Source organism: Aptenodytes patagonicus, chromosome 6 (genome assembly GCF_965638725.1).
Source record: "Aptenodytes patagonicus chromosome 6, bAptPat1.pri.cur, whole genome shotgun sequence".
NCBI lineage: Eukaryota > Metazoa > Chordata > Aves > Sphenisciformes > Spheniscidae > Aptenodytes > Aptenodytes patagonicus.
In genome coordinates this window covers 9391313-9418690 of record NC_134954.1, presented here as the reverse complement: position 1 = coordinate 9418690, position 27378 = coordinate 9391313, and the positions used below count along the sequence as shown (strand labels likewise).

General features: G+C 37.1%; 1 protein-coding gene across 5 annotated transcripts in view; it reads right to left on the bottom strand.

Moving 5' to 3' along the window:
* ACAP2 (ArfGAP with coiled-coil, ankyrin repeat and PH domains 2) overlaps positions 1-27378 on the bottom strand; it is a 70716-nt gene that overhangs the window by 23631 nt on the left and 19707 nt on the right. For 3 of the 5 annotated variants that reach the window (XM_076341056.1, XM_076341057.1, XM_076341059.1), the window contains exons 3-11: positions 24664-24783; positions 23268-23321; positions 19521-19579; positions 18832-19015; positions 16500-16544; positions 15291-15386; positions 10609-10683; positions 9190-9201; positions 4019-4131 (exon numbers count right to left, since the gene is read on the bottom strand). In XM_076341056.1, coding sequence (XP_076197171.1) covers positions 4019-4131; positions 9190-9201; positions 10609-10683; positions 15291-15386; positions 16500-16544; positions 18832-19015; positions 19521-19579; positions 23268-23321; positions 24664-24783 — 758 coding nt within the window. The remainder of the gene's footprint in view (positions 1-4018; positions 4132-9189; positions 9202-10608; positions 10684-15290; positions 15387-16499; positions 16545-18831; positions 19016-19520; positions 19580-23267; positions 23322-24663; positions 24784-27378) is intronic. The other 2 variants (XM_076341058.1, XM_076341060.1) reach the window with 1 other exon arrangement.

The following is a 27378-nucleotide window of genomic DNA, read 5'->3' as shown; positions in this document are numbered from 1 at the left end:
GAAAAAGTCAAAACACTGATCTTGTATGCTCAGAAGTTTGAGTGCAGAAACTTTGCTTCAATTCCTTTTTAGCTAAAACTAGCTCAATCTTTCTCATTCTTTAAAGGTGTTGAGCAGCAGGTATACTGGCATCCCAGGCAGAATCCTTCTGTTATTTTCTTAGACTGAGCCACTTACACATCCATTGCAAGTAACCAAAATTAAATGCAGGGTTAATTAAGAGCTTTTTGCGTGCCAAAGAAACATTGGGAAGGTATAAAAGAAGCTGGTTGGTACCTGATGTGATCTGGCTTTTTCCTGTCATGTGAAAAAATGGGGTAGGATTAAAACATAAGGGAAAGGAGGAGAAGGAATGAAAAATGCAAAATGAGCAAAATAAGCAAAGAATTAGCATGATCTGAAAATACAGCAGAATTAAAAAGGAAAACACTTAATGCATCCAACCTAAAAACTATTCAGAACATACTAGCATTTGATAAAGGCTTTTCTCCCTACACACATTTATCGACGCTTTCTTCATGATATGGACTTATTTTTCATTTTAATTTCTAGGAAACAAAACAGCTTTCCACCTACTGCTCCACAATAATAAATGCACCTGACTTCAGTTCCTGATGCCTTAAGAAAAACTGTGTACAGTAAGATATATCATTTACAAACAGGTAGACATACATTCAAAAAAAATAGGTCTCCATACCTGTTACTGTAAGCCTTTCCAGTATAAAGATACCATTTTGATTCCACTAAAGTATATTATCTGAAATACTCATGTACACTGTACACTATCCATTTAGTCACAATAAAAAGACTGCAAAATCTCCAGCTCTTTCAAAACACAGCAACGCTGAACTGCAAATAGCTCTTGTGGTTTACTGTGCAACCTGCTCAAACACTATTTGTTTCTCAAGCTAGGTGTCATGCAGAACTATCCCAAGAACAGGAAACTTGATGCAAAAGCCCAAATAACTAAAGTCTTCAGACAATTAAATCCAAGCTGCCAGCTGCCCCAGGAAGAAACTACATCATCCTAGCAAGAAATTAGCTTGGGTTGGAAACAAAACAAGTTTTCATTCATTAGAACAGATTTGCCCCCCTTCAAAGGGCTGCATTATATGGTTTTGATTTTTTTCTCCCCCAGCAACCAGACTTTTCCCAGGATAATCCACTACGGCATCCATGGATTCACTGACCAAGACATGCACACAGAAGCATCACAATTACCTAATTTGTTAGCTAGAATCATACTGATGTGTGTCAAACCCAGACAAAATCCATTCTACCATTTCCTTTTCTCTTATGTTTTTAATGCTGGCAAGTATACACTAATAGTGGTAATTGCAATGATTTTTGGTGCCTTTAATTCACTCTTAAAAAGGCCTAGAACCATCAAAATACAAACTGCTACCAACAGAGGGAAAAAAAAAACTACTATTTCAAATACATATTACTACTGACAGTATGATCAGCAGTTAGCAAGGCAGCTCAGTGCCGTCACCCTTGGTTCAGAAAGAAATACTGGAATTTCCTGATGTTCTAGGCAATTTCTTCTGGTTTTATTTCAGCTGATTGATTTTCCACCCACCTCCCCAAAAAGATGGGCATATAATGAAGCGGCAAACTACCTATCCAATAAGAACACTGAAAATATCTTGTCTGTCTTGGGGTCTCTGACTTCAGCTCTGAATTCCCTCATATAAAATAAGTAATTCTCTAAATGTTTCTTCCTTTGGTATTTCATTGTACATTTATACACACAAAACAGTTTAATGCAATGACACAGTCCTTTCTTGTACTCTACCTAGTGACCGGAAAAACACTCTCACCTCTAATATATGGTAAACTTTAATCAGTATTATCTCCCTGCAGCTGAAACTGCAATATTACCCAAGTAAAACATTCCATCAGTGGAAACAGGCAGTGGAAAGTGGCAATGACCACCTCAGTGCCTACAACGTAGCAAGCAATTACAAGTTTATTCAGAAACAAAAATAAGATAAAAACACTTCTCTAATTAAAACACGAAAAATGGGGCTAGATTCAGAAACTAACAGCTGTCTTCATTAAGAAGGTCATAACAATTAGTAATGGTTTGTGAATGTGAAGTACAAAATTAAAATGATTGATTCAATTTCTAAACAGTGTTTATAGATAGCATATCCAATGCTATTCTCTGCCTAATTCTGAAGCATCCAACTAGCCTATCACAGTGAGATAAATGATCAAGAATCTAAGATTAAAAAAGGTTAAAGGTTTAGCTTTATTGAATACTCCTGTGACAAGTAGAAGAAAAAAGCTATAAGCAAATATAAATTATATAGTAAAAGTAGGTAGCTCTGACTCATTACTGAGCTGTTTACCTTGGCTCTCTTAAATAACTTATTGTTTGGATATGTTTTTATTATGTATATTCAAACCTGTAACTTAACCTGAAAGAACGTCATTGTGTATCTTGATTTAATTATGACTTCCCCGTATTTATTTTGTGTCCATTTAAATGTCCAACAGAGAAGTTAGGGAGTAGGATTCAATTAAAACTAACTACCTTAAGGTAAGATACATGTACAGTATTACTAGGTATGAAGCCACGTGGAAGAAGATTTCTCAGCTGCGTTCCAACACTCCTGTCCTGCTCCCTCCCTACAGAGCAAGCCTTTATGCTATCCCAAAGAAGAACTCAGAGAGCGAGTCAAGAGTTTTGCCTTCAGTCAATTACCAAGAGGCTGCAGTCAATCCTGCAAGGACCCTTTCAGCCTGTTGAGAATCCAATAAAGGACAATCTCCTGCCCTGTTACTGTGGATTTTTCTCAGTGTGCTTACACTAACATTTTACTTCAGACCAGGAACGTGCTTTTGAAGCATTATCTCCCAGTTTTCTCCCTTCACCGTCCTTTGATGCCTTGCAGATTTGTCTTGGAGAACTCTGAATTCTGCTTGGATCAAACTAACCCAGAAGGTACATTACAATTACAGACGGATAATCAGACCACAGGACCAGACCTGAAGTAGTCCAATGCAAAATCCCTTACACCAGTTGCACATGACTTGCTAATATAGATACAGTCTTATTGACGCCAGTGGCCCTTGCATCAGTCTATGGATTTAAGTGAAGCAATCCCAATTTGTTACGGACTTGTGGTGTTCCAAGATGCCCAAGGAATCATAGAATAATTAAGGTTGGAAGGGACCACATATCCAAATGCATATTCTGGCCTTTGAAACACAGTAAATAGTTTAACAAAAGCACTGCTGCAAAAATTGCAGAGCATAAGATAGTAAAAAGAGCTCTATATCACAACAAATTAAAATTCAAGAACTGTATCCAACTATACTGTAAATGCTCCAGCATATATAGCATCTCCTTGAAAAAAGCATACACCTTTGGAAATGAAAAAGAAATCCTGTTCAGGGAGAAAAATATTTAAACAATAGTAAAATATACATTGTTAAAGAGACATGACTAACAATATATTTTGAATTCCCAACAGGACCATCAAAACTACTAAGCAGAATTCACTGCACAGGACAGGAATTGTAAAAGGATAACAGTTACATGCTTATCTTTCACAAAAAATAACTTGAGTCCTCGAGTCCTTCACTGTGTTTCCCTGTTTCCAAAGGCGATACAACTTCCATTTTACTTTGTCCTCTAACATTTATTTTCCCAGCATATACATTCACATAACTTATTGTACACAATTATAAGGATTGGTCTGTTTCAACCCCAATGTAAGGCCAAAATGCAAGTACAGAGCCGGACTGCGCACAACAAAGCAAGCTTTCCATACACAGGACTTCTCCAGACTAAGACACACTCTCAGAAAAAGGCTCGCAAACAACTAGGACAGAAAATAAGGAAAAATGGCTTTGAAGTGTCATCTCTACATTAATTGACAGAGTCGTCCAAGTGTTCTGTCAAAACTGTGGAATCAGTGAGTTGCGTAGGTTATAAATCAGACCAGAATTTAGCTTAACAAGCAGTATCTTAATAAGCCAGTAAATAGAGGTTCTGAATAATTACCTGTTCCAAGTCTTGAAGGCATTGCTGGCCCGCTTAAATAGATAACCTTCCATAACAATACCATTGGCTGCATCTACGTTGTATTCTAGTTTAGTATCATCACTAGAATAATCCTAGTACAAAGGAACAAGACAAGAAAAAGACATTGCAGTTTCAAATGAAACTTCAAATATGGGTAGTATTAATGTCAAAAAGAGTAAACATTTCAGAATAATGTTTTGCTTGCAACACTTACTAGTCAAGCCATGACTCTCAGCCCCTGGCAATTTTTTTTAAAAAGCATTTTTAGGAGATCAGAATGCTGAAGATTTTTACTTTACCTGCACACAAGGGGAATTTCTTGCTCAGGTATTGGTGACCTCTATGGCCAAGTAGAGGGCAAACATTACTGACAGAACATCTGATGCTTCAACTGTCTGCTCAAATGGTCTCACATATTCCAAAGAAAGGGGAGAGTAAGGTAGAGGAAAAGGTGCAATGGGAGTTAACTGCTTCACATCTCCAGCAAAGGTAGCGTAGACTAAGTAGCAATACATGTGGTGATTATTTGTTTTCATATCTCATCTGAAACAGCATGGACTCTTCCCAGGGAGCTACGGAGCTCAGGTATTCAGTGAGTGGGAGGCTAACAGCTACTAGGGGTGCATGAAAAAGCACACATGGAATGACATAATTTATCATGAGCTATGTCCGGAGATCAAAATACTATACATGGTATTATTTAATTTCACTGTTAGTAAAATATATCCTTTAAATAGACTAGCAACATATGGCTTCTTCCCCTTAACTAGGGCAGAAGAGACACACCACCGAAAATTAAGTTTCAGAACAAAAAAAACAGGTTAAATACCGAAGATGCAGGACATTTCATAATGTCACTCTCCCATACCTTCAGCAGGTACTTTTTGTAAATTGCAAACATCAGCTTTGTGTGAAAAACGTGTGCCTGTAAATGTCTGTTTTGTACTTTGCTCCTTCGGAATTTGTCTATACATATGGGAAAAGAGGCTATACAAAAAAAAAGTCAGCTTCAAAAACAATACCATTAGCCCTATGTAATATTCCAGCCTGCACACAACTTTTCTGCTACATACTATGTTTACTCTTAGATGCAGATGGTTTGGTCCAATCCAAGGTTAATTAAACAAGACAATGAAACGGTTACAAATATCGAAATAGGCCCTTTACACTCCCAGGCCAGCACAGCACCAAATTCCATAAAATTACTCACAGTGTTTTCAGCTATTACCAATCTGAATAGATTAACTAAATTTGAAATGTTAAATCTAGATTTTTATTAATTCACTGGCAGAAGATCAGTGCAAGAGAGTTCCAAAAGAAAATGGAACTATCGTATCACTACCATATACTGATCTGAATAAACACATAGGTTGCAAATAAAAGCTTCCCAAAAATCACAAATTATTATTTATTATTCAGCATTTAATAATTTTGATTTTCTGCCTGTTTTATAGATCAGAACATGCTGAACATTAAAAACTTAATGTAAGCACAAACAGCCAAATACCACAGTACAATTTTAACTTGGTATTTCACAACTTATATGACATACACATTCTCAAAGTGTTGAGTCCTTTCTGTTTTTTTCTTATCCCCTCCAAAAAAAGAAAAAACCCCTCTAAGCACAGACTTAGACATGCTGATAACACATTCCCCCTCCCTCCCCAAAAAACTGATAAATTACTCTAACTCACCAGCTCCCAAACATAATGAAACCTGCTAAAGATTTGCATCTTCCTGCCTCAGTGATGCCTGCAACTCCTTGTCTAGTGAAAGACAACATACACTCCCTCGGTCTTTTCTGTCCAAACTACTATGTAATCAAATTTTCCTTAAGGTTTGGAGAACTGCTGCAGAAAATGCAACTGTCTTTTCCAATGAATCTAGGTTTACGCTTTGAAGACATATACAAGCATGACAGGAAAACTCCTTTGTATCATTTACCATGCTACACTCTCAGTCCAAATTGTCTAAAATAATGAGCCTTCCTCATGAAGTGCATTTAGTGTCATTTTTAATTGCTTCCCTGACTGACTTCCACCTTTATAGAGCAGAGAGACACAAGAGTATACAGACAAATGTTTAATATTTTCCTAACTGTACATAGCAGACTACCAACTGGGGGGCGAGGGAGTAAAGTTTCCATATGCTTTATCCATAAAACCTCATTGGTAAAGTTGTGGTCAGGAAAAAGACGAACAAACAAACAAAAACCCACACTTCATTTCAATTAAAAGGATAAAAGTAGAAAAAGGAACTAGATAAGCCGCATCTGATCTTATAATCTCTGCTATTTTATAATTAAAAGAATAGGAGAAAAGCAGTCACATTATAGTTTATTTTTATCTCGGCTCATGGAAAATTTAGTGAATCATGAAAAATAATCAGGGGGTGGAGAGAAATACATCCATATCTTTCCAGTGTCCTGCATAAGAGAATCACATGTGAATAAACCCAGTCACTTCACATGATTCAGAATTTTGTATTCCTGAAGCAAACACACAGCTGATAAAGACTGAATTTTAAACATAATTTATTTACTAATTAGGTGTCAGTTAGGATTAAAGTACATGTCCCCTAATCAGAACTAAGAAAATTAAGCCAGTATTGTGAAAGTTACACTGAAGTGCTATATCACACATTTCATTCAGATTTGAAGGAAGGAACATCTATGGCTTCTATTCTGATACACATTTTTCAAGGTTGGCCAGCTACTGGAAGAGAAACATGTAGAAGTGGGTTATGTAAGTGAAGCATACAGCATGCTTTCATGCCTTTTTTTTTTTTCCTTTTTCTTTAAATGTCCATGAGGGATAGCAAATCAGCTGGCAATGGAAAAACAACTTTCATTTCCACAGTTAATACTAATCTGGTGGGTCACAGAATACTTACTATTCTTGACAGTGTTTCAGTGAATGCATTTTCATACGAACTTATCAATTTATCACACATACTGGATTCATTTCATAGCTTGCATGTTTTCTGTTTCTCTACATATAAGTTTCTTGTTACCGAAACATAAACCCCCATACTTTTCAGCAGCAGAGTTTTCGATTTACTTCCAATATGAAGATTGCTAGCAGGTCATGACAGCTATTCAAGCCATTCTACCAGTAAATCTTAGGGAGCGTGAGTATCAGCATTTTAACATTGAGTGTGTATTCAATATGTTTTTTACTTTAGAGAAGCAGAATTTTTAAAGTTTTTAAAAAAAGCAGTAAATGGGGGAGCATAACTACCAAAGAAAACACTAATCTGAAGTTACTCCAGCATATACTAAACAGAAGAAACTAATTGTGCAACCCCCCACCGTTTAGAAAGTTGATTCCATTCCCATCGGCAAAAGAGATGTTTGTCATGCTTAAGTTGAGAGTCCCTTGAGGAAGGGCTTAAAACAACAACAGACACAACAAGTAACAAGGTTTACAGTCCAAGACAAAGTGAAAGAAGGCAAAATAGTCCTTGAGCACACAAGTCACTTGAAACAGCAGCACATCTTTGGTTTTTGAGACAGGAATTAGTTTACATTACTTCTCAACAGCAGCTCTGGCTTATGCCTGCGTTATGACTGTGGTAGCATGTGGTTTCCTATCACCTTGTTTACTCAAGATGTTAAAAATTTTCAAATCATTCTCACTCCAGCTGTTTCCTGAGCAGTTCTTTGGATGCAGATTTTTTTTTTTTTTTACATGAAAAAGGGATTTGAATACAACGAAAACTATTTGAAGTTCACTGCAAATGTTTTTCCTGTATCATTTCCCTCATTTTAGAACAAAATATTAGCTCTGTCACAAAACCAAAAGCCATAATGCTGTTTACAGGTCCAACCATTTTTTAAATTATTTCTTAATTCAACATGTTACTACAGCAATGGGCTGCAAACTGCTCAGAAAACAAGAGTTATAAGTCTTAAGTGATACTGACACTTGTGATACCACTCTTTTAATATGAATCTTTCCCTATACAAATATAGTGTAAAGAGTTCCCAGAATGATCATGACATTTCTAGATTAATTCATAGTGTTGCTCCAGATTAATATGGAAACAATAATTTCTTACACTAAAAAAAAAAGTTTCCTGCACATTTGCTGAGTAAATAGAACACAAAAGTTAAAACAAACAAAAATATCAGACATCAATTCTCTTAAAATAGAAATGAAACTATAGTGGTGACCAAGCCCTTCCATGACTTTTGTATTAGCCTCTCGGACAACAGCCTAATTAAATAGGATGATGATTACAAAGAAAAGTGAGATGAGTTATTTAATTAGTGCAATTATTCTGCATGCATATGCACATATATGCAAACACAGGTAGTGGGTGGTAGGTGTGTGCACATGTGCACTTACCTATACATTTCAGAAAAGGAACTGTTCTTTATCCACACAATGAAGAAAAGGCATCATTCTGAAGCATTAGATTAAAACTTCAGTATATTAAATGCATATATACCTCATGGAATATTCAACACAAGAAGCAGAAGTTTCAGTAGTTATAAAACATGGAAGGATTTGGCACTGGAAGATTTGGGAACATATGCCTAAGAGGCAGCCCAGTGGAAAGCAACATGGCAAGCCATGAGAAGAGAACAGAGAACAAGGTTGCCATCCTGGTCAGGTTGACTAGATGATAAATAATGATATAAAGAACAAGATCCAAGGTCTAAGGCAGTTCAAGATTCTGAAATCCTGATGAGCTGGAAGCAAACTTGGTGGGAAGGTTGGGAAAAGCAAGTAGGAGGAGACAAAAAACAGACAACATGATTTGAGTAAGAAACCAAGAAAGTGATTTGACTAGCTATAAGAGGAATCGCCGATGAAGCATGTCCTCCAAAGCCTAGATGCGTTAATCTATGCATTATCACCACAAAAATGCATCAATGACTTCACTGATAAGGACAGGAAACAACATATACAACTTGAAACACAGACTTTAGAGGACAACATACAATACAATCTGATCGCCCTGATTATATTTTAGAGACAGTGTAAAATTGTCATTCAATTAAAGAAAAATATATAAATAACCTCATTGTGATTGGCATTTGTACTAGAAACCAAGAATATTTATATTACGCACAGATATAGGTTTTCAAGTTTCATTAAGCTTAAAAGTTTAAATAACCATTGATATTATTAGAAATAGTTTACCTGTAAAGCAGCCTTAAGCAGCATTTGAAGAAAAACAAAGACTGTGAAAACCATTGGCAACAGCAATGACCATAATTCAGGGTAACAAGTTATTATTTCTATAGCCAATTAAAAGATAATTGCCCATAACTTACATCCTTCACCAAGCACCGCTGTTCTCTAACAGTAAAACCCTCAACTACTGCCCACTCCTGAAACTAGGCCGGCCTATCGAGCACAAACAAATTAAAGTTTGAACATCAGTGTTAATTCTCAAGTTCCATCTCTTTCCCATTTCCCCTCTTTCTTCCCCTTCCTTGCCTGTAGTTATCTGCTGTCTGCCTCCAAACACAGCACATCAGCACTGCCCTAAAACCCATCATCGTGTCTGCTCAGTTTCACAGTTAGAGCAATTCTAATGCTTCCCACCAACTCCTGCAGGAATGACAGGATGAAGTGACAAAAACATTTTCAGCAATCAAAAGAGTTACCTTTTCCCATTAGTATTAATATTGACTCCTACTAAGGCTACCTAAATTACAATCTTAGCATGTTTGCATTCCTGAATTTATTTACTCATCAGATTTCATTTACATTAGGCTTTTTTTTTTAATTTATGCCACCTGAACAGATACAGAATGTATTTAAATGAGAGTAAGAAGTGTTGCATTACCTTTAAACTGGTATCTAATCTCTTTAAAAAGTACCTGCAGTATTAGCTCACTACCGGAGAGTTCAGTGGAAATATTTTTAACTTCTAGCATTATACCTGCAAAACCAATACTGATCTAGAGCTTCTGAAACATCCAAACAACAAAAGTCATTCCCCCCATAACATGAATTATCTACATTTTTCTCAACTAGCAAAAATAAGAATTATTGCATATAAAAATCTTCCCAAAACAGCAATTTAATGTTATCACTTTCATATTTGTGCAGTCGAACACCGTACATTAGACAGCCTTTACACAAGTTTACTTTTGCTCTTCATATGCAATAGCAGCTGCCACACTCTACCTCAAAGTGCTGCACGCATATTTGGCACAGTCCAGAAAGAAAGTGATACATATGGCTGTAGGACTATGCAGCATATACACCTCTTCTACAGATACACAGGAGGGAAAGATAACAACTTTTACAACTATATTGAATTCAAGATGTAATCGGAATTAAGAGTTCTAATGAAATGTTAAGAGTCCCAGCATTCAAATAAATTCTACTGTTCTATTTATGTTCCAGTCAAAACTAAACATAATATTCTGTTCTGTAATACAAAATGAATATCTGCAATCCAACCCTACGCTTAATAATGTGTAAGTCTATTTCTCTGCACTAAAGATACCATCCCTCACAGTTCCGATGCAGAGATGCACTGCTGGGGAGAGATGCCAGAGACACAAAAATGTGTGTGCAGTCTGCCTTTTACATTCTCTCAAGTACCTTTTGTTGAATAGTGGAGTGCTTTTGCTCCATATCTCTCTTCTCCTTTGCAGCATCTACAGCCAACTGATCCAGCTGTAAAGAGAAACAGAAAATTGGATCTTTAGATATCAAGAGAAATTTGGCTCAGTAGATTTCATAATGCTGACAAAAAAGAACACATTATGTCTAGACATTGCATGACTTTTGTTTTATTTGCATAATATAATTACTTCTCTGGTCACAAAGTGTTTACCTTGAATAACCACTGAAGCCTCGTTTAAAGCACTGCACTACCATCCTGAATTAACCTCTACGAAAGGTGTACATTTCTTGTAAGCCTTAGAAGAAATGTTTCAAAGAACAGCATGGTGCCAAGCATATGCGACTCTATACCGCATTGGTGCTCAGTCTCCGAAGAGAATGACTCATGCTTTAGCTGCTCTTGCTGGCTGACTGGCCTATGCAGCAGCACTGGCATTAGCAGCAAAAACTAGAAGGAGCGAATGCTAGTGATTTTCCCCTCCACAAAGGGGGCGAACTGCCTCAACCAGGCTTTTGTATTGACAGTTTTGATCAGGTCACCAGCAGTATTTGAGCAAGATTCCTTGAAATCTTAGGTAGAACCATTCAAACTATTTCTAGTTTCAGAAGTAACAATAATATTTTGCAGAAAAGAGAGTCTGACACAACAGAGAAGATTTAAGTTAGCATCCTTACAAAGTCTGTGATAATAAAAAAGACACTACCAAAAACCTGCTGCAAGCATGTCTATAGCACTACCATATAAACTTTTTCCTTTTATAACCAGATGGAAAAAAGGCAGGAAATTTAAGATATCCTGTAAGAGAGTAAGGTGGGGTTTTGGGGGGGTTTGTTTGTTTGTTTTGGGTTTTTGTGGTTTTTTGTTTGTTGTTGTTCTGGGTTTTTTGTGGACAGTGGGGGTTTTTTTGGTTTTTTTTGTGGTTGGGGGCTGGGGGTGGTGGTATTTAACAGACTTTGATGTTTAAATAAGAAATATGGTGGTGAAGCGGAGGAGCAGATGCTGCCTGAAAGACCAGACAGCTTGGTAGTTATGCGACACATATGGAGTCTGATGAACTCCTCCTTTATCCAGCCTGTAATACAAGAACTGCCGTTAACCCCAGTCACAGCATCTTACTGAATAACGATGCAGATGCAATACTGAACACAGCGGTACAGCCCGCAGCTTTACATCTGCGGGACAGACCTCATTATACTCCAGGCCTAGAACGAGGAGACCAGGAACAGTGTACACCACCAGTTTTCCAGCTGAAGTCAGTCACGTGGCAGAGGGCACAGTATGACTAACAGAACCTCTAATTCACACGCAAATAGGATCGCCTCCACCCACTCTCATAACCACAAGCGAGAACCCCTGCCAACTTTGGTCATTTTCCCCAGTGTTGCATTTCCCCTGCTTGAACTGATACAAATGAGAGAAAAAAGGGACAATAACTGGCTCTTACAGCCTTGTGCTAGACAGTCTCCAACAATTAAGGAGCCATCAGATAGTTGGGACATCTGGATCCAATTCCATACTCTGTTACTTTTCTTAACTCTTCTCTCCCTGGCTTCTTCTCTGGCTCAAATGGCTACACCAGCACTTTCACACCTTACAGGTATTTGTGAACATGAACACGTTAAAGACTGAAGTGTCCAGATGTCATATTTATATAACTATATGACTTAAAAATGATAGAAGAGCCTCCAAAATAGAGACTGGGACGCCATTGTGCTCAAAGACTGTTTTGCATCGAGAACCCTGGGAAACCCGTTGTTTTGTGATAAATATGAGAACTGGTCCAAGGGCTGGGCAAGACTTTATAGGAATCAAGTTTCTTGCTAAAACCTCAGATTCAGGAATCTGCACATGGCCCCCAGGAAATTCTTCCTCCTACCCTGCTAGGTGAAACAGAAGGTAGCCAGGTTCAGAGTAGAGCAATTAGCTCTAATTTATCTTAAACACAAGTGTTTGAGGATACATTTGCCACAGCACAAGTGCCGAAACAAACTTCTTTACAGCAGTTCACTTCATCATTTACTTTTCACTATCAAGACAGCATTGCATCATTCCAGTTTCCAAGCTCAGACCGGAATTTCTTCTTTTCACACAGGTGAGCAATACATCAACTGTCTTAAAACAAAGACGACCAACAGCATGCAACTGTCAAGAGCTGTGGCCAATCACACAACTAAACTATCAAAATCCCAGTCATTATACCATAACTGGGTAGTCTTCAAAAAACTAGGTTTTTCAAAATACTGTATGTACCGGTAAATGTATTTTTTATGAACATATAGTGCTGTAAGTGGTATGCTGTAGAGAACCAAGACTAAAATGTTTAGCTTTTTGAATAGTCATCTCAGAATGAAAATTCAAGTAGGTTTTCTTTTTAAACTAATACCACATTTCACATTAAAAGTGTCAAATACCATAATTTCCATGCAAAAGCTTGTATTACACTTGTGTGCCATTAAAGATTCCCCTACAATGATCTGATTCACAAATAATCCTACCCTGACCTAAAATATCCAGAAAGCAAAATTGCTCAATCCTATTCCGTCATGCAAATCAGTTATTTTGAAAATGGAAAACAAAAGAACTAAAAATTATAACTATACTATTTAAGATCACTTCAATTTTAATACTTCAGGTGCTGTTAAACCTTGTAATTAAGATCATACACAAAATTTACCTGCAAATGAACTCACCAACAGAAAGAACGTGACAATATTCTCGGAAAAAATCTAGCAAATCCCTGTTTTGTTGTGTCACAACATACCTTCTCTCTGACCCATTACAGGCAGAAGCTTCAACCAATACAAACTGCAAAGCCATTAACCGTTAAACTTTCATAAGCTATTTACAAGTCTGCTTCTGTCATGAAAAATATCCATTACTTAAATGCCAAGGTCTGCCACAGAAGAAAAACTCAGCAAGTTGTACAACTTTAGGGTCTTCAGTCTATCTTTGCTCCAACTGCAGTATGTTTTAAACATTCTCAGCTTTGGATTTTCTAAATTTAACTCCTTCAGTTGCTATGACACCAGCACCAAGATGAATGTTACATAATGCTCCTTACCAGATCAAGCAAAAGGACCATCAGCCATTCAGAAATAACCGTGTGTTCCTTGCTCAAATAATCTCAATGAAATGGAAACATTAAAGCCTAGCTGGTAGCATAAACCACTACCAACTCCATAGTTTTTGTCTCCTTTCTCCATCCCCTCTTCTGCAGAGGTACAGGACGCACATTCTATACTATCAAAACACTACAGTTCAACAATTACAACCCAAAATGGAAGGATGTGAAAGAATAAAAGGCACAACTAAGGACAGAGTTGCATGCACCTGAACCTTTCAAGTACCACTATTACACCAAACACAGAGGGCTGTAGCTGTACAGTCACTTCCCTTCTTGATGGCAGTGCCAGCTCAAGGAGCCTGTCTCTTCTCAGCTCCATCACTTGCTCGCCACACACGTGCACACACACAAGCACACACCTCCCGACATGCGTTTGTACAAGTAATTAAGACCCACAGTAACCTGGCTGGGGGACTAGTCTAGCAGAAAAATAACTATTTAGACATTCGATTGTTGGGAGTTGTTTTCTACAGTTCCCAATCTGGTTCACTGCACAGACACAGAAGCAGGTTGAGGGACACAGATGACAACAGCGCTGTGGCAGGAATAACCAGCTCAGAACAATGTCATTTCTTAAGACATTCAGTGACACATTTACTTGAAATGAATGCAAATAAATGTTTGCTGTCATGTATTTGCTTTTGTATCTGGATAGACACTTAGAATTTGGGTTGGCTTTGTTTTGTGGATGAGGTTGGAAAGTGGCTATAGAGGGTTTTGCATCAGTGCAGTTGTTGCAAGTCCTCGGACAGAGGCAAAAAAAAGAAAAAGTGTTGTACCAGTATTTCCAGGCCCATTCAACTTGCACTGAAAACAAGTCAAGACACTGCTGAGTCTTCTTCCTGCACCACTGACAGATCTTCAGTTGAATATTGTATGTTCTTAATCTATTTTGCATAACCATTTTTCATGTCTCCTGTGTGCAGTTGGCTGTGGTCCGTCTAACCTTTTCATGAGACCCTCACTGAAAACCCAGAAGTTGCAACTGTGTGTTCTTAAACTTAAACAAGAAAACTGGGCAAGAAGGATTCAATGTATGAACTCAGTTTTGCACTACTTATTAAAATCAGACTTCTGTTTTATGGTTTAAGTTGCTAACATCAATTTTATTTTTGGCACACTGCATAATTTATAGAGTAAATAATGTATACAAGTAGAAGGAAAAAACCTAATCTACTTTTTATTGTTAAATATATTTATAACATGGGTCATGTTATATATATATATAAATAAAAGAAATTTTAAACCAAATTAACCCAGTGTCCTGAATACCATAGAGTACCTCAAACAGCACTACACGGCTATGTTTAAGTAGGTAAATCCTAAAGGTAGTAGTAATTTTAGTAAACAGACAACTTTCAGTTTCTAACTCTTTTCATTCAAACCACTTACAGTGTATTTTTATGCTTTGCCTTTATCACACTACAGTTCCCTTTTTGTTGAATAAATCTATGATGTACCTGGTATGTACGCATATATCAAGTTTTCATCCATTCCAGCATATAGTTATGAATTTTTAAAGTAAATTGTTACCTGTGCACCAAGATCTTTCATGTACGGCTCAAGTTCACTAAAAAGATCATAGCCTTGATGGAAAAAAACCAGATGGGCATACATAAATGATAACATCTAGAAGGAAAAAAGTATATTTTTTAAAAGGATAAATATTTATCAGATATCACATAAATATATCACTTAACTAATCCACATGAACAAACTTAAAATACAATTCCAGGGTTAATTTCTGCTCTCTTCTGTCCCGGCAATTTTACATCAATATCTCATGAGCTTCCGATGTTGTAAATAAACATGCAAGGTAAAGGCAGCAAAGAACCAAGCCAAAAATCTCAGAAATTAGTTAATAGGATTAACTCCATTAACAAAACAAATCTAGTTAAGGGCAGAAAATTACTTCTAATTCATGTCACCTGAAACTTTTGTTATCTCCTGTTTAACCAGGACATGTAAATTAGCGAGGGGGCCACAGAAGATATTTACTAATGACCGAAAATCATAACCTTTATGAACATAGCTGAGAAGACTGTCCAGTCTTAAAAAAGAAAACAAGTTGGGAAGATGCAGAGTAGAATGGCAAGCAGCTATAAAGCTGTGATCCAACTGAAGTGTTTGCTATTTAAAGGAATTAAGGAAGTTATAGGAGTGCAACTTTAGACCTTTGAAAGAAAAGCACCATTTAATTTGGCAGTCTCTACCTCAGTAAACTTTTTACAGAGATAATATGAAGCAGAAAAGGGAATACAGAAGAAAACTAGCATGCAGATATAGCTGTATATTAATTTAGCAGATACCATACTAAAGCATATTGTATATTTGCTATTACAATATGCTATTTACATAAAAAATACCATTTTTGTAGGAAGAACTGAATCCATCTTAGAATAGATTATAAGTAGTACTTATTGTTTATAAATGAATATAGCAGACCTAAACAGCAGAATTCTTGGCAGACAAAGTTCGATTTTAACTATGAAACACAGACCAAAGAATCAACAGCAGTGAAAACCTTAAGTGTTCACATCTGAACCAGAAGGATTGCCAAAAAAGTTAAGCATCTATGCCCAGTTATAGTAAAGGCCAAACTGACTGTCACTGAAGTGCCAAACGTACCGGTAATGTTTTGATGGGTGAAAGAACTAAATTTTTAATATACTGCTTTGCAGTCACATTTTTAATTTCAGATGTGTTTAACATTTTCTATGCAGAAAATAAAATATATCTTACTGATTTTAAGATTTCTGCTCTCCTTTTAGACTGAAGAACGTTGATCTAGAAAAAAAACCAAACAAGCAACTTATTTTATTCTACTTGCAAATTTTCCCCACAGAAGTAAACTTCAAACTACTTCCAAATAATCATATCAAAGCTTAAAACATTGGAAGAACATAACTCAATATCAGACTTCACAAAGCACTTCTAAAAGAAGATGCATGGTATTAAAGTGACACCATCAGAAAAAGCTTGGGAAGCTAGAATTTCACAGTGATAGTCACAACTTTCTTATATTAGAAAGGAAAATATAAGACATCACGTGCTAGCTAGAAGTAATATAATACACCTTTCAATCAAGGAAAATTGGTACCCGTTTTCAAGAGATTGAATTCAACGTGTTTCAAATACCCTTTCTGACAGGATGAGCTAATCCAGCCCACCACTTCTTAAAGAAGCTGCACTCAGCACCACTGCCGTCTCCTGCCAGGGGAGAGGAAAGGACAGCGGCATGTTTATTTTTCCCCTCGGGCTGACATTGTCTGAAGTGTCCCAAAACTGGGATATAGCCCCAGCCTCTGAAACAAGCAAGATCATAATGGCTGCAATAAGTAACTTTTCATATATACGTGCATTTTTAAGCTAGCTGAAGTCACTGCCCAATGGTGTTGCCCTAGAACTTGAAGAATTTCACATTATAGAGAAAAAAATAACTGATTTTTGACATTCATCTACTTCCTCTATCCTCTTTGTCCCCTAATCTTTAAGGTCGTCATCCAGAACTACAGATTTTACTGTAAAAGCCCCATTTAGCAGGAACATGCACGATTTTGTAATTTAACACCTCTATGTCAGTTTAAAATTCCAGCAAAAGAAATAAACTTACTGAAGCTATAATCAAAACCAGATTGTACTTCTATACTTAAATAGTCAGTATTTTGGAAAACCTTCTGCAGCAAAAATAATTAACATTGTTTGCATAGAACAAACCCTCAACTCACGAGGCAAAAAAAAGGAAAGCAAAGGCTTTGAAATACAGTTTAAAGCCAATATAGCCACAAAGAGACCATAGTTGTGAAGCCACTTTTCCAGAAGAAAAGAGTCACCCAAGTAGAAAGAATTCCTAAAGCTGAATTCATTTTTGCCCACGTTAATTAAGAGATGCTGAAACTTTTCCCTATTATTTTAAATGCATCTTTATCACAGGAACTGCTCATACTTTGAACATACGAATTCCAGGAGGCAAACGATCTGCAGTTCAATGCACACACAAGGACGTGGTCTATAGTAATGACTGCCAGCTTCCCCGCCCGCTACTATTTGATGTTAGTACAAATAATCAAGTGGTACATAATTCATATGACTTTTTAAACATCAAAATAAACTCCGTCCTTAGTGTTCAAACGGCAGGAGTTCAGTGTTGACCACTGACCACCATATCTGTGCATGTGCCCGGCCCAATCACATCAATTCCACTCCACTTTAACATGTAATACATGCAATTTAAAGAACAGTTAACTAAGCTTTTAACTGACTGGACTGTCACAAATCAAGATGATAACGTCTAATATAAAACTAACATAATTTTAAAGGGCTGTTCTGTGTTTGATCATAGGATAACCCCAGACCCATTTAGGAGCCCCCAACCCCTCGTACCATCCGAGCTGCAATAATCCCGGTTTTGCTGTAGTTGTGGGTAACTATGAAACAGATGAATTGTAAGTATAGACAGAAAATTTATTATTATTTCACAGGATTCAAAGTAGTAGGACAAAGAACACCTCTCAACACTTTATAGGAAATCTGCACTAAAAAGCAAAAGAGTAGTTATGTTCTTGATTTCCCCTATAGCACAATGCCAAACTCCGAGGCTTCTAGACAAGTAGGATTTGTTAAATAAAACCCAAAGCAAACAGCTGAAATTGTAGTAGTAGTCGTCAATATCCTACATCAGAATTATTCAGTAATTTGTACTTCCTAGGCTAGGTTACAGTTTTTACTTCAAATATATAAGGAACTACACCATAGCCAACTCATGAAATACATTTAGGTAAGTATCAGGCAAATACTGTTTGTTTAAAATGAACGTTCAAGTTGAAAATTAAACTGTGTCATTACAGCAATGGCACTGAATACCAAAGCATTAAGCAATAAGAACGTATCAAGTAAATTAATTTTGCTCAGATTTCCTTAAAAAAGAAATTACTTGCAGACAAAGTCATTCCTTTTTCACTGAGTCTCCACAGCTTCCGAAGAAGTTGTTCTTCTCCGAAGAACTTCTAAAGGACAGATCTCTAACTACATGTAACAGATAGTTTTGAAAAATAACTTTTATTGCTGCACTTACCTGAAGAACATAATCCAGAGCTATGTGTCTAAAACATTTCCGTGTTGCAGTCAAAATATTGGTTGCTTCCTCTACTTCGTGTTGCTTATTTCTTTGAACTTGGGCATTTTTTACTAGAGCATTCTCTTTTTCTTCACTAACTTTTTCAAACTGTTTCTTTGCATCTTTAAATTTCCTAATATCTCTAAAGCAAAAGGAAAGATGGATAACAAATGAATTCCAAAGCATGAGAAGAGTGTTTAAAAGATACACCAGACAGACCATGCTCGTGACCGTTATAGCTAGTTTCTTTGTTTTCATATACTTCAATAAATGCTTGGATCAAATGGAAATCATACAAAGTATGACAGAAGCTTCTCTGTCTTTCTCTACTGAGGAAAGGACAAAACCGGAATTTAAATAAATGCATCTCATGCTTACTGGGGAAAAGCTTTGGTAAGCACTTTTTTCCCTAAGCTTAGACAATGATAACATGTAATTAAGATCAGTAATTCATACTATTTCAACATTTCTGCAGCTGGATCTAAAGCCTCACTGATTCGGGGTGATTTTGACAAGCTTTAATATGCACTTCTCAATTTATGGCTAGTGATTTTTCAGGAAAGATGTTTCACCAACCCACTCAAATCAGATGTTTTAAAATTCTATTTTACCTACAATTTTCCCATTACAAGTGCAGATTAACTTACTCTTTAACGAAAGTCTGAAGCTGTGCTTTAATTGATCTTTGGGTTTGGTCAAACAGGATCTGAAAGAAAAGCATTATTATGTAGGTCAATAACTTAGGGGTACTCATAACTTTTCATTTTAGACATTCACACGGTTATTCTGCAGAATTAGATGAGAATTATGATTAAACCAATGTGTCTAATATCAAAATATAAACCCCTTCAAAGTAGTTTTGAAATAAATAAATAAGGAATAAAATAAGGAAAATAACACAAACCCAACACCTTTTGCTGGTCTTTTCTTAAAGACAAGCGTTACTGGCACCTTATTCTCTCATCCTGACAATGTAAGACATGCCCACTTTCATAGAATATGTTTATTATGATTATTAAATAGTCAAGAATATTACTGTACAAACAGCCTTGAAGAAACAACTTTGAATGTTAAGTAACAACTTTTTTTGATTCTTATAGACTTTCACAATTTAACCAACAACTAAAAGAGAAATGAAACCATAGAAAGAACATGCCTTTAACTTCTGGCAAAAAAACACAGACTGAAATTAATGCTGAAAATATAACATACGTAATTAGTACCATCTCCTTTACATAATATGTTTGTAAAAAAAAAATACCCACTGTTGAACTGCTAAGAAGAATGGCTGCTTCTTTTTCTAAGATTAAGTGTTCTAAGCCATGCTTCTCAAATTTCTGATGATTTAGGGAGGCTGGGGGGAGGGGGAGGGGCAGAATATAATCTACTCATTCAAATTGTAAAGCTTGAAAAATTTGTTAAGTTTCCAAGGCCAAAGCATACCTCAATGTTAGACAACTTGTATTTTCTCTTATGACCCCAGAAATTCTAATTGAGGAATGAAAACACACATTCCTTCAGCTTCACATCTGCCCTCTGAGTTTCAGGACAGAATGCAACAGGTCAATAGCTATGAGACAAATCCTTTTGCCACTTATCATTGTGCAGACCACAAATGATGCCTTAATTTCCAACTCCTCTACACCTCCCATTTTGCCTTATGGAAATATACAAGGCACGATCACAAAAGATAAAGAGGTGAAAGAATATAAGAAAGTAGTAGTTGGCCCAACTGAACAGAATCTCTTCCAAAAGGTAAAGATCTTTAAGTGTTAAGTAATTTTATTGAAAGAACAAGTCAAGAACTCAAAGTTTCAGGTCAAACAATGTTTTTTTTAAACGTTCTCAGTCTTAGTTTCCCTATTCACAAAATTCGGGAATGAAAAGCCATGCAATGCCAAATGCTGACAGCAAAACCCTTACCAGCTTGTTCTAGAAACACTGAAGGAAGGAAAACATGACTGAGTTTAAGTCACCCATTAACAGTGGTACTATATCCTCCATCCAGTCTCCATTTTTGGAGGTTTTCAAGACCAAATGGGATAAAACCCTAAGCAAGCTGCTCCAACCTCAGAGCTGACCCTGATTTAGGCAGGCAGTTGAAACAGACATCTCCTGAGGCCCCCTCCAACCTGAATTGTCCTATATCTAACAGTAACACATGGAAGATCCTGTTTGTATTCCCACTTTGAGAAACCAGAAAAACAGACAACTAGAATAGATAAAGAACTTCGACAAGCTGGAAGTCATGCTGGGACTACTCCCACTGCTGACATTTAAGCTTGCCAGTGCCTGAGGAGTGCACCAATCAAGATCAATACAGAAAGGGTATAACCAGATGGGAACTCAACTGATTAGTGGACTCCCAGAAATATGAGCCCTTGCAATTCTGCTTACAGTAACGAAGAGGAAAAAAGTGCTAGGCAGAAAAATACATACACATTTTTTCCCCTAAAAGAACAGAAAAAAGTGCCCAGACCATGATCTGACTAGATTTACAGCCCTTCCAACACATTACCTTTCATACACTCCAAACCATGTCTAAGAAAGCTGCTATTTGCCATAAGCTGTCAAAGCTACTCCCCCACTGCTGAATCAGTGAAGATGCTGCATTAGCCTGGTTCCTAGCCTTATTTGTAGCAAAGCCTCATATGAGAAAGCTGACAGTCATCCAGATCTCAGTGGGACCATGTCCTATCCCTTCCCTCCTTCTGCTGGAGGATGCCTGCCTCTCCTCTTTCTTCCTCTAGCTTCTTCTCACTCACGATGGCTCTCGGGCCAGCTTGGTCAACAACAGAGCTGACACTCTGAGCTAGTAAGTCCTGCTGAACTAAGCAGGTTCACAAAAAGCCACGCGGGACCACAACGTCTCTAGCAAAGCTCTGTATCAGAACCCCATAACATGCCTCGCTTCTTATGTTTGTGCCTTTTGGTAAAGGCCACTATGCTTGAGCGCAGCAAGGAAGTGGAGGGGAAAAAAAAAGCAGGACAGAAGTCAGGGTGGTCCCACTTAGATCTGCAAAGAAATCTTTTAATATGGCTGGTTCTTTGCTTTCTGCCTTCAAACTGCCCTAAAGGGAGAGTTGTGCTCTGCCAAATTTTACCAAAGCACTGCAAGCCACAATCATGTAGAACAATAATGGCAGCAAAAATATAGGACCTAGGTCAGATGTCTCAAAAAGAGCATACCATGTAGCAAAGACATGGTTAAGAGGGTAACCAGCAGCAAGAAGTGTGATGAAGAGTGTAAAACAGGGACAGCCAACTAGATTCACCTGCTCAATCTAATCTGCAGAAATCACTGACATGAAAGTAACTTTCTCCCACTACTGCTGCTTTGAACCTTTGCACTAGCTTCCCTCTACCATCAAAGTATCACTGTCCGCTTACTCCCCTCTTTACAGTTTTCATTATGTTAGGTGTAGATATGTACATCTCATATAATGGAAAGGAAATCCAACTCAATAGTATTAACCTGCTTCCCTTTGTTTTCCTTTCCTTCTAAAAGCATGCATTTTCAAAAAAATGCTTAATAAGACAGTTTTAGGAAGCTAAGTTAATGCTAACAAACTTAATTTCAGCTGAAGCTGTTTGAACTGCATTCTCTGTATCTCATTACATTTTAAACTCCTAGTGGTACAAAAAAAAAAAAATTTAAGTGCCCTGCATATTTTCAGCACTTTCGAGACACTGCATTTGCTCTCCAGCAATTTGCTGGAAAATGAAAGAAAAGCAGTAGGGGCCAAGGGAAGAGGAAGAAAATAGAAGAACACACACATCCTTTTGGCATTCAGGATACAAGACTAAACTCTTTAGAGGAGAAAAAAAAATACATCAGTTTTCAATCCAGGCAAAACTGAGCTTTCTGATTAAGTCTGACATGCTAAAAATCACTATTAGCATTTTCTCCCTTTCTCTACGCTTGTCTAAATCTGTCATACTTCCAAAAAGAAAACTACTCACAAATTAGAGGTGCTTCATTTTGTGCATTATAAAGGATGGGGAAAAAAGTAGAAGTTATGGAAAAGGTAATCATTATTTCAGTCCAGCAAAGAAATACACTCACAGTTTGTCACAGCTGCCTATCAGTTTGATTAAAAAAGATTAAACAATCCAGTATTTACTCTGTCTTACAGCACTGGGTTTTAGCAAAGCTTACAAATTCCAAACAAAAAATAAAGGGAGATAAAAACCTGCAGAAAAGGGGATATTTATAAATACTTCATAAACAAAATCTAAATAAAATATTTACAAGTATAAAATGAGAGGTATTTAATACCACTTAAACCATGACTTTGCAAATACTATCAACAAGAGAAGCTTTAGCATTATTCTGTTATCAAATATAACTGGAGGTAAGCTATGAGTGTCATGGTTCAGCTAGAAATACTTACATTGTGATAATTGATCATTTCCTGTAAGGTGTCTGAGAACTTTGTCAAGCTGGTCTGTAAAGAGAAAAACAAAGTGGTTTAAGTTAAGCCCTACCAAATACACAGCACAAAAACAAAGTTTCAGAGGTTTACAGCTTTTCAGTGAAGAACTTGGGAACTGATTTTCCTTAGCATGATTACTAAACTAAAACCATTATGATAGAAGGAGAACATGGGGGTAATATCAAGTAAATCTATTTAAGCTACAAACAACAAAAATGTTACTGCTACCTACCTATACATAAAGGACCAAACTGAAGCAAAGCAGGAAAAATTCAAATTAAGTTGACTGAACTATGGGAAGTTCACATAATTTAAACACATTAATTCACAATATTTAATATTACACTACTTAATAGTCATTAGTGTTTAATATTCTAAGTCCAAAAACCTCATTAACATCGTGTAATCATCAGTACACACACATTTACTGTAGGAACTACTGCCTCACAGCTGATATGCTTAGCAACATCGACATCAATCTGTAGCATGAATGTCTCAAACACAGTTAGAAAACAACGATCCCTAATATATTTAGATAACTGCTTATTGCTTACACAAGTGTAACAAAAGCCAACTTGGAATCAAATAATGTAAGTTTTACTAGTTTGCCACCGCACTACATTTCTAGCAAGTAAATTTCCAGACAACAACAGTTTCAGTTGCACACAGACTATGCTGAAGTTCACAGGCATTATCTATTTCAACTAGCGTGTGAGGATGCATACATGCAACTGCTGTTCTATTACATGACACACATGAAGTGTAGATGATATACACAGAGATGTGCACATAATTATACCTGCATATTACACAATTTCATACCTCATTTCAAAGTAACAGACAGGAAATATTAGGTGTTCCAAATTAGCCTGACAAGACATCAGTCAGAGCCCACCATCAAAGCGGGCTCTGTACATTTAAAAATTTAAATTTCTATGTATTAGGGAGTGCCAGTTCCAGGACCCAAGAGATCAACTCAGGGAATTAGTTGCAGAGAACTGGCTCTTAGGATCTCATTATTAGATCCCCTTTATTTAGCAAAGTAAACAGGGCAGCTGTTCACAGCTTCAACCTGACTTTCTCCACTCCTCCCAAGATGACTATTCCTAACCTAATACATATTTTCTGGAATTTGGAAAACCTTGCCATTGCAGGTTAAAGCTGAAGCTAAACAGCACAGACACTTGCAGTGCACCACAGTCAAAAAAAGCTCACTCTTAAGACATCTCAAAGAAAAAGGAGCAAAAAGGCAAATAATAGTATAAACTTCAACTACTTCTCTTGCCAACTGTTATATTTTACCCCTTTTAAGTTATGCTTTTCTTCTTCCATTTTCACCTCTTAAACAACTTACTTCAACCAATGCATCTTTACAGGAATATTGTGCAAGGTCTCGAATTCCATTCATGAACTGCTTGTTGGCTGTACAGAATGCCTTCCCAGTATCAATCATTGCAATACAAAGCTTCACCAGCTAAAGAGGAAAAAATGACAAAGTGGAAGTTTTTTTGTTTTGTTTTTTACAACACCATATAAATATGAAACACACTGAGCTTAGTTAAGTCTAAGAAACAAAAATTTCAAAAGTTAAACTCTAAATTTAGAGCCCCACATTCTGTGAAAAGCTTTCTATTGTATAGTGACAGCTATAAAAATACTACTCTAGGTCAACTGATATGCCATTGAGAAGGTTACTACTCTTCATAATTTTTTTTTATTATTTTTTATTTGTTTTATTGTTAACCGAGATTTTGCACATATTTCAAGAGAGAGGGCTATATGAGGGCAAAAAGTGCAGCAACTAAAACATAACTGGTTAGATCCCAAGCAAGTTATAAGTGTTTTGTGGTTTCCGAGCAAAAAAATCCCAAAAGAAACCCACACCAGTTGTTTCATCTTGAGACACTGAGAATACAGGCACAGGAGAGCAAAAGGCTACCTGCACAAGACGCAACTGAAGAGAGATGGTTACATCTCAGAAGGCGAAATCAATCATGTTTTCACTCGTACAACAGACTAGTCTTTTTCTGATGGGTTTCCATCCCTACCACTCACTGCTTAGGTCAGCACCTTAGCTATCATGGTACTGCAGAGTCTGATATGAAGGTCATCAGTATCTTGGGATGGATGTTTTCCCACTTTTTGAACCATTTATGTACTGGGCCATTAATGAAAGAAAGAATGATTAGTGCAATCAGTAAGATGCTCTCTTGAGAGAAGGCGTATTATAATTGAGTTCCTCCACGCTAAACCAAACCGAGAATAAAATCAGAAGATTGAACCTTCGTCTCTGAAGGATTTTTCAAGGATGTTAGACAAATTTTCATGAAGAACAACATAGAGGTACTTGATCCTATGTTGGGGCAAGGAAACCACCCAAGTGACCTTCCTGCCTTATTTACCCAGTAATTTTTATGTTGACTCAGATCCTCTCAGGAAAAGAAGAAATCCGAGCATCATCTCCCTCATTCTGATGAATGGCCAAGTTGCTTGAACAGTGGACAGAAAAATCACTACCAACACGATCCTTTTTTTCCTTCGCTTTTGCTTATGGTTCACAATCCTGAACACAGTGTCCTTTACTCCAGAGGAGAAAAAAATGCAGATAATGTAGCCCAAAAGTCACAATTGTGGGAAAATAAAACTAAGTTTAGTATGGATAACTGAGCAGAAAAAGTTACGAACCAAGTCTAAACAAATCATTACCCTCAGGCCATAGTTACTTCAGCTCACACAAGAAGCTTGGCTTTTAACTTAAGCATTATACTAAATCACTTACACTTCACATTGCAATTAAACTACTTAAATACTTACCTTGTGTACTTGCTTTCTTGTCAGGGGAGCAAACAGGTTTGGGTGTTTTTGTTTTAAAGAGAACTAGGATACTGTCTCGGGGCAAAGAGTAATACTACAATTATAGCTTCTACGTGATAGAATGATATGTTTGGCACTGGCCTCCTGCCAGAGGCTGGGGGCAAGGCATTATTCATGCCCCTTAAGGAATTTGAGAATTCTTTTCCCCAAAAATGACCCTGTTAGACTGGTGGAAAACACAAACTTCCAAGAAAGATTTTTCAGATCCTTTAAATACTTTAAATAGTTTAATTTACCAAACCAGATTCATCACCCCTACAGTAAAAATGTGTCTTACACCCATCAGTTTCACCAAAATTCACACCAAATCAAAACGTGTCTTAAATTTATTTTGAAAGAGCAAATGGTTACATTATTAACTACAAAAGCTAGAAATATTATTACAAGAAGTAACAAAAAGTCTTCAGACTTAACACTACACTTGACACTGACTTCGTCTTTATCTTTCTGCAGCCAACTTGCAGCTGCAGGAACAAAAGTTCATATTCAAAAAGTAGCTAAGGAGGTGAAAAAATGACATCTGCCTACCACATTAAAACACAGGCAACAAATAATTTTAAACATTTAGCATAAAATGCTAAGGAAAGGAGACTCTTTACAGATGTAGAACAAAAATAAGCCACCCTCCAAATACTTCTGGTTAGGAAACCAATAAATGGATTGTAAGGCCCTGAAAAGATGCTACATATAACCTTTTATATACGTGCACAAAGCACAACAAAAAGCAGGATGAATTTTACAGTAGTTAAGTCCTCCAGACAAAAGTGAAGGATGTATCTCTCTCTCTCTCCTGCTGTGACTGTGCCGCAGACTACCAAAGACAGAAAGCATTGACTTCAAATCTCTAGAACAAAGAGTATCCAGATGTCCTCACAGTCTGCAGTTGTCATAAAAAATAAGCTCTCGATGCGGGGATGGCCAACCCCTGGCTTTTAATTCACATGAAAGCTGAATTAGTTTGCATGCGGCTCCCACTGTGGGGCTGAGTCACATGAGCGCGAGGGGGCAGGGGGCCATACGGGCAGGAGGGTATTGCACAATCCAAACCCTCAGCTGGGGGAGAAAGCGAGTCCACGCTGGCTGTTGCTGCCCTTACTCAAGCTTGGGTCTCTGGGGCCCAGCTGTGCACTCGACCCAGATCCGTTCTCTCTGCTAGAGCAGAACCCTTGGTCGGCGGCCACTGCCGCTTCCCAGC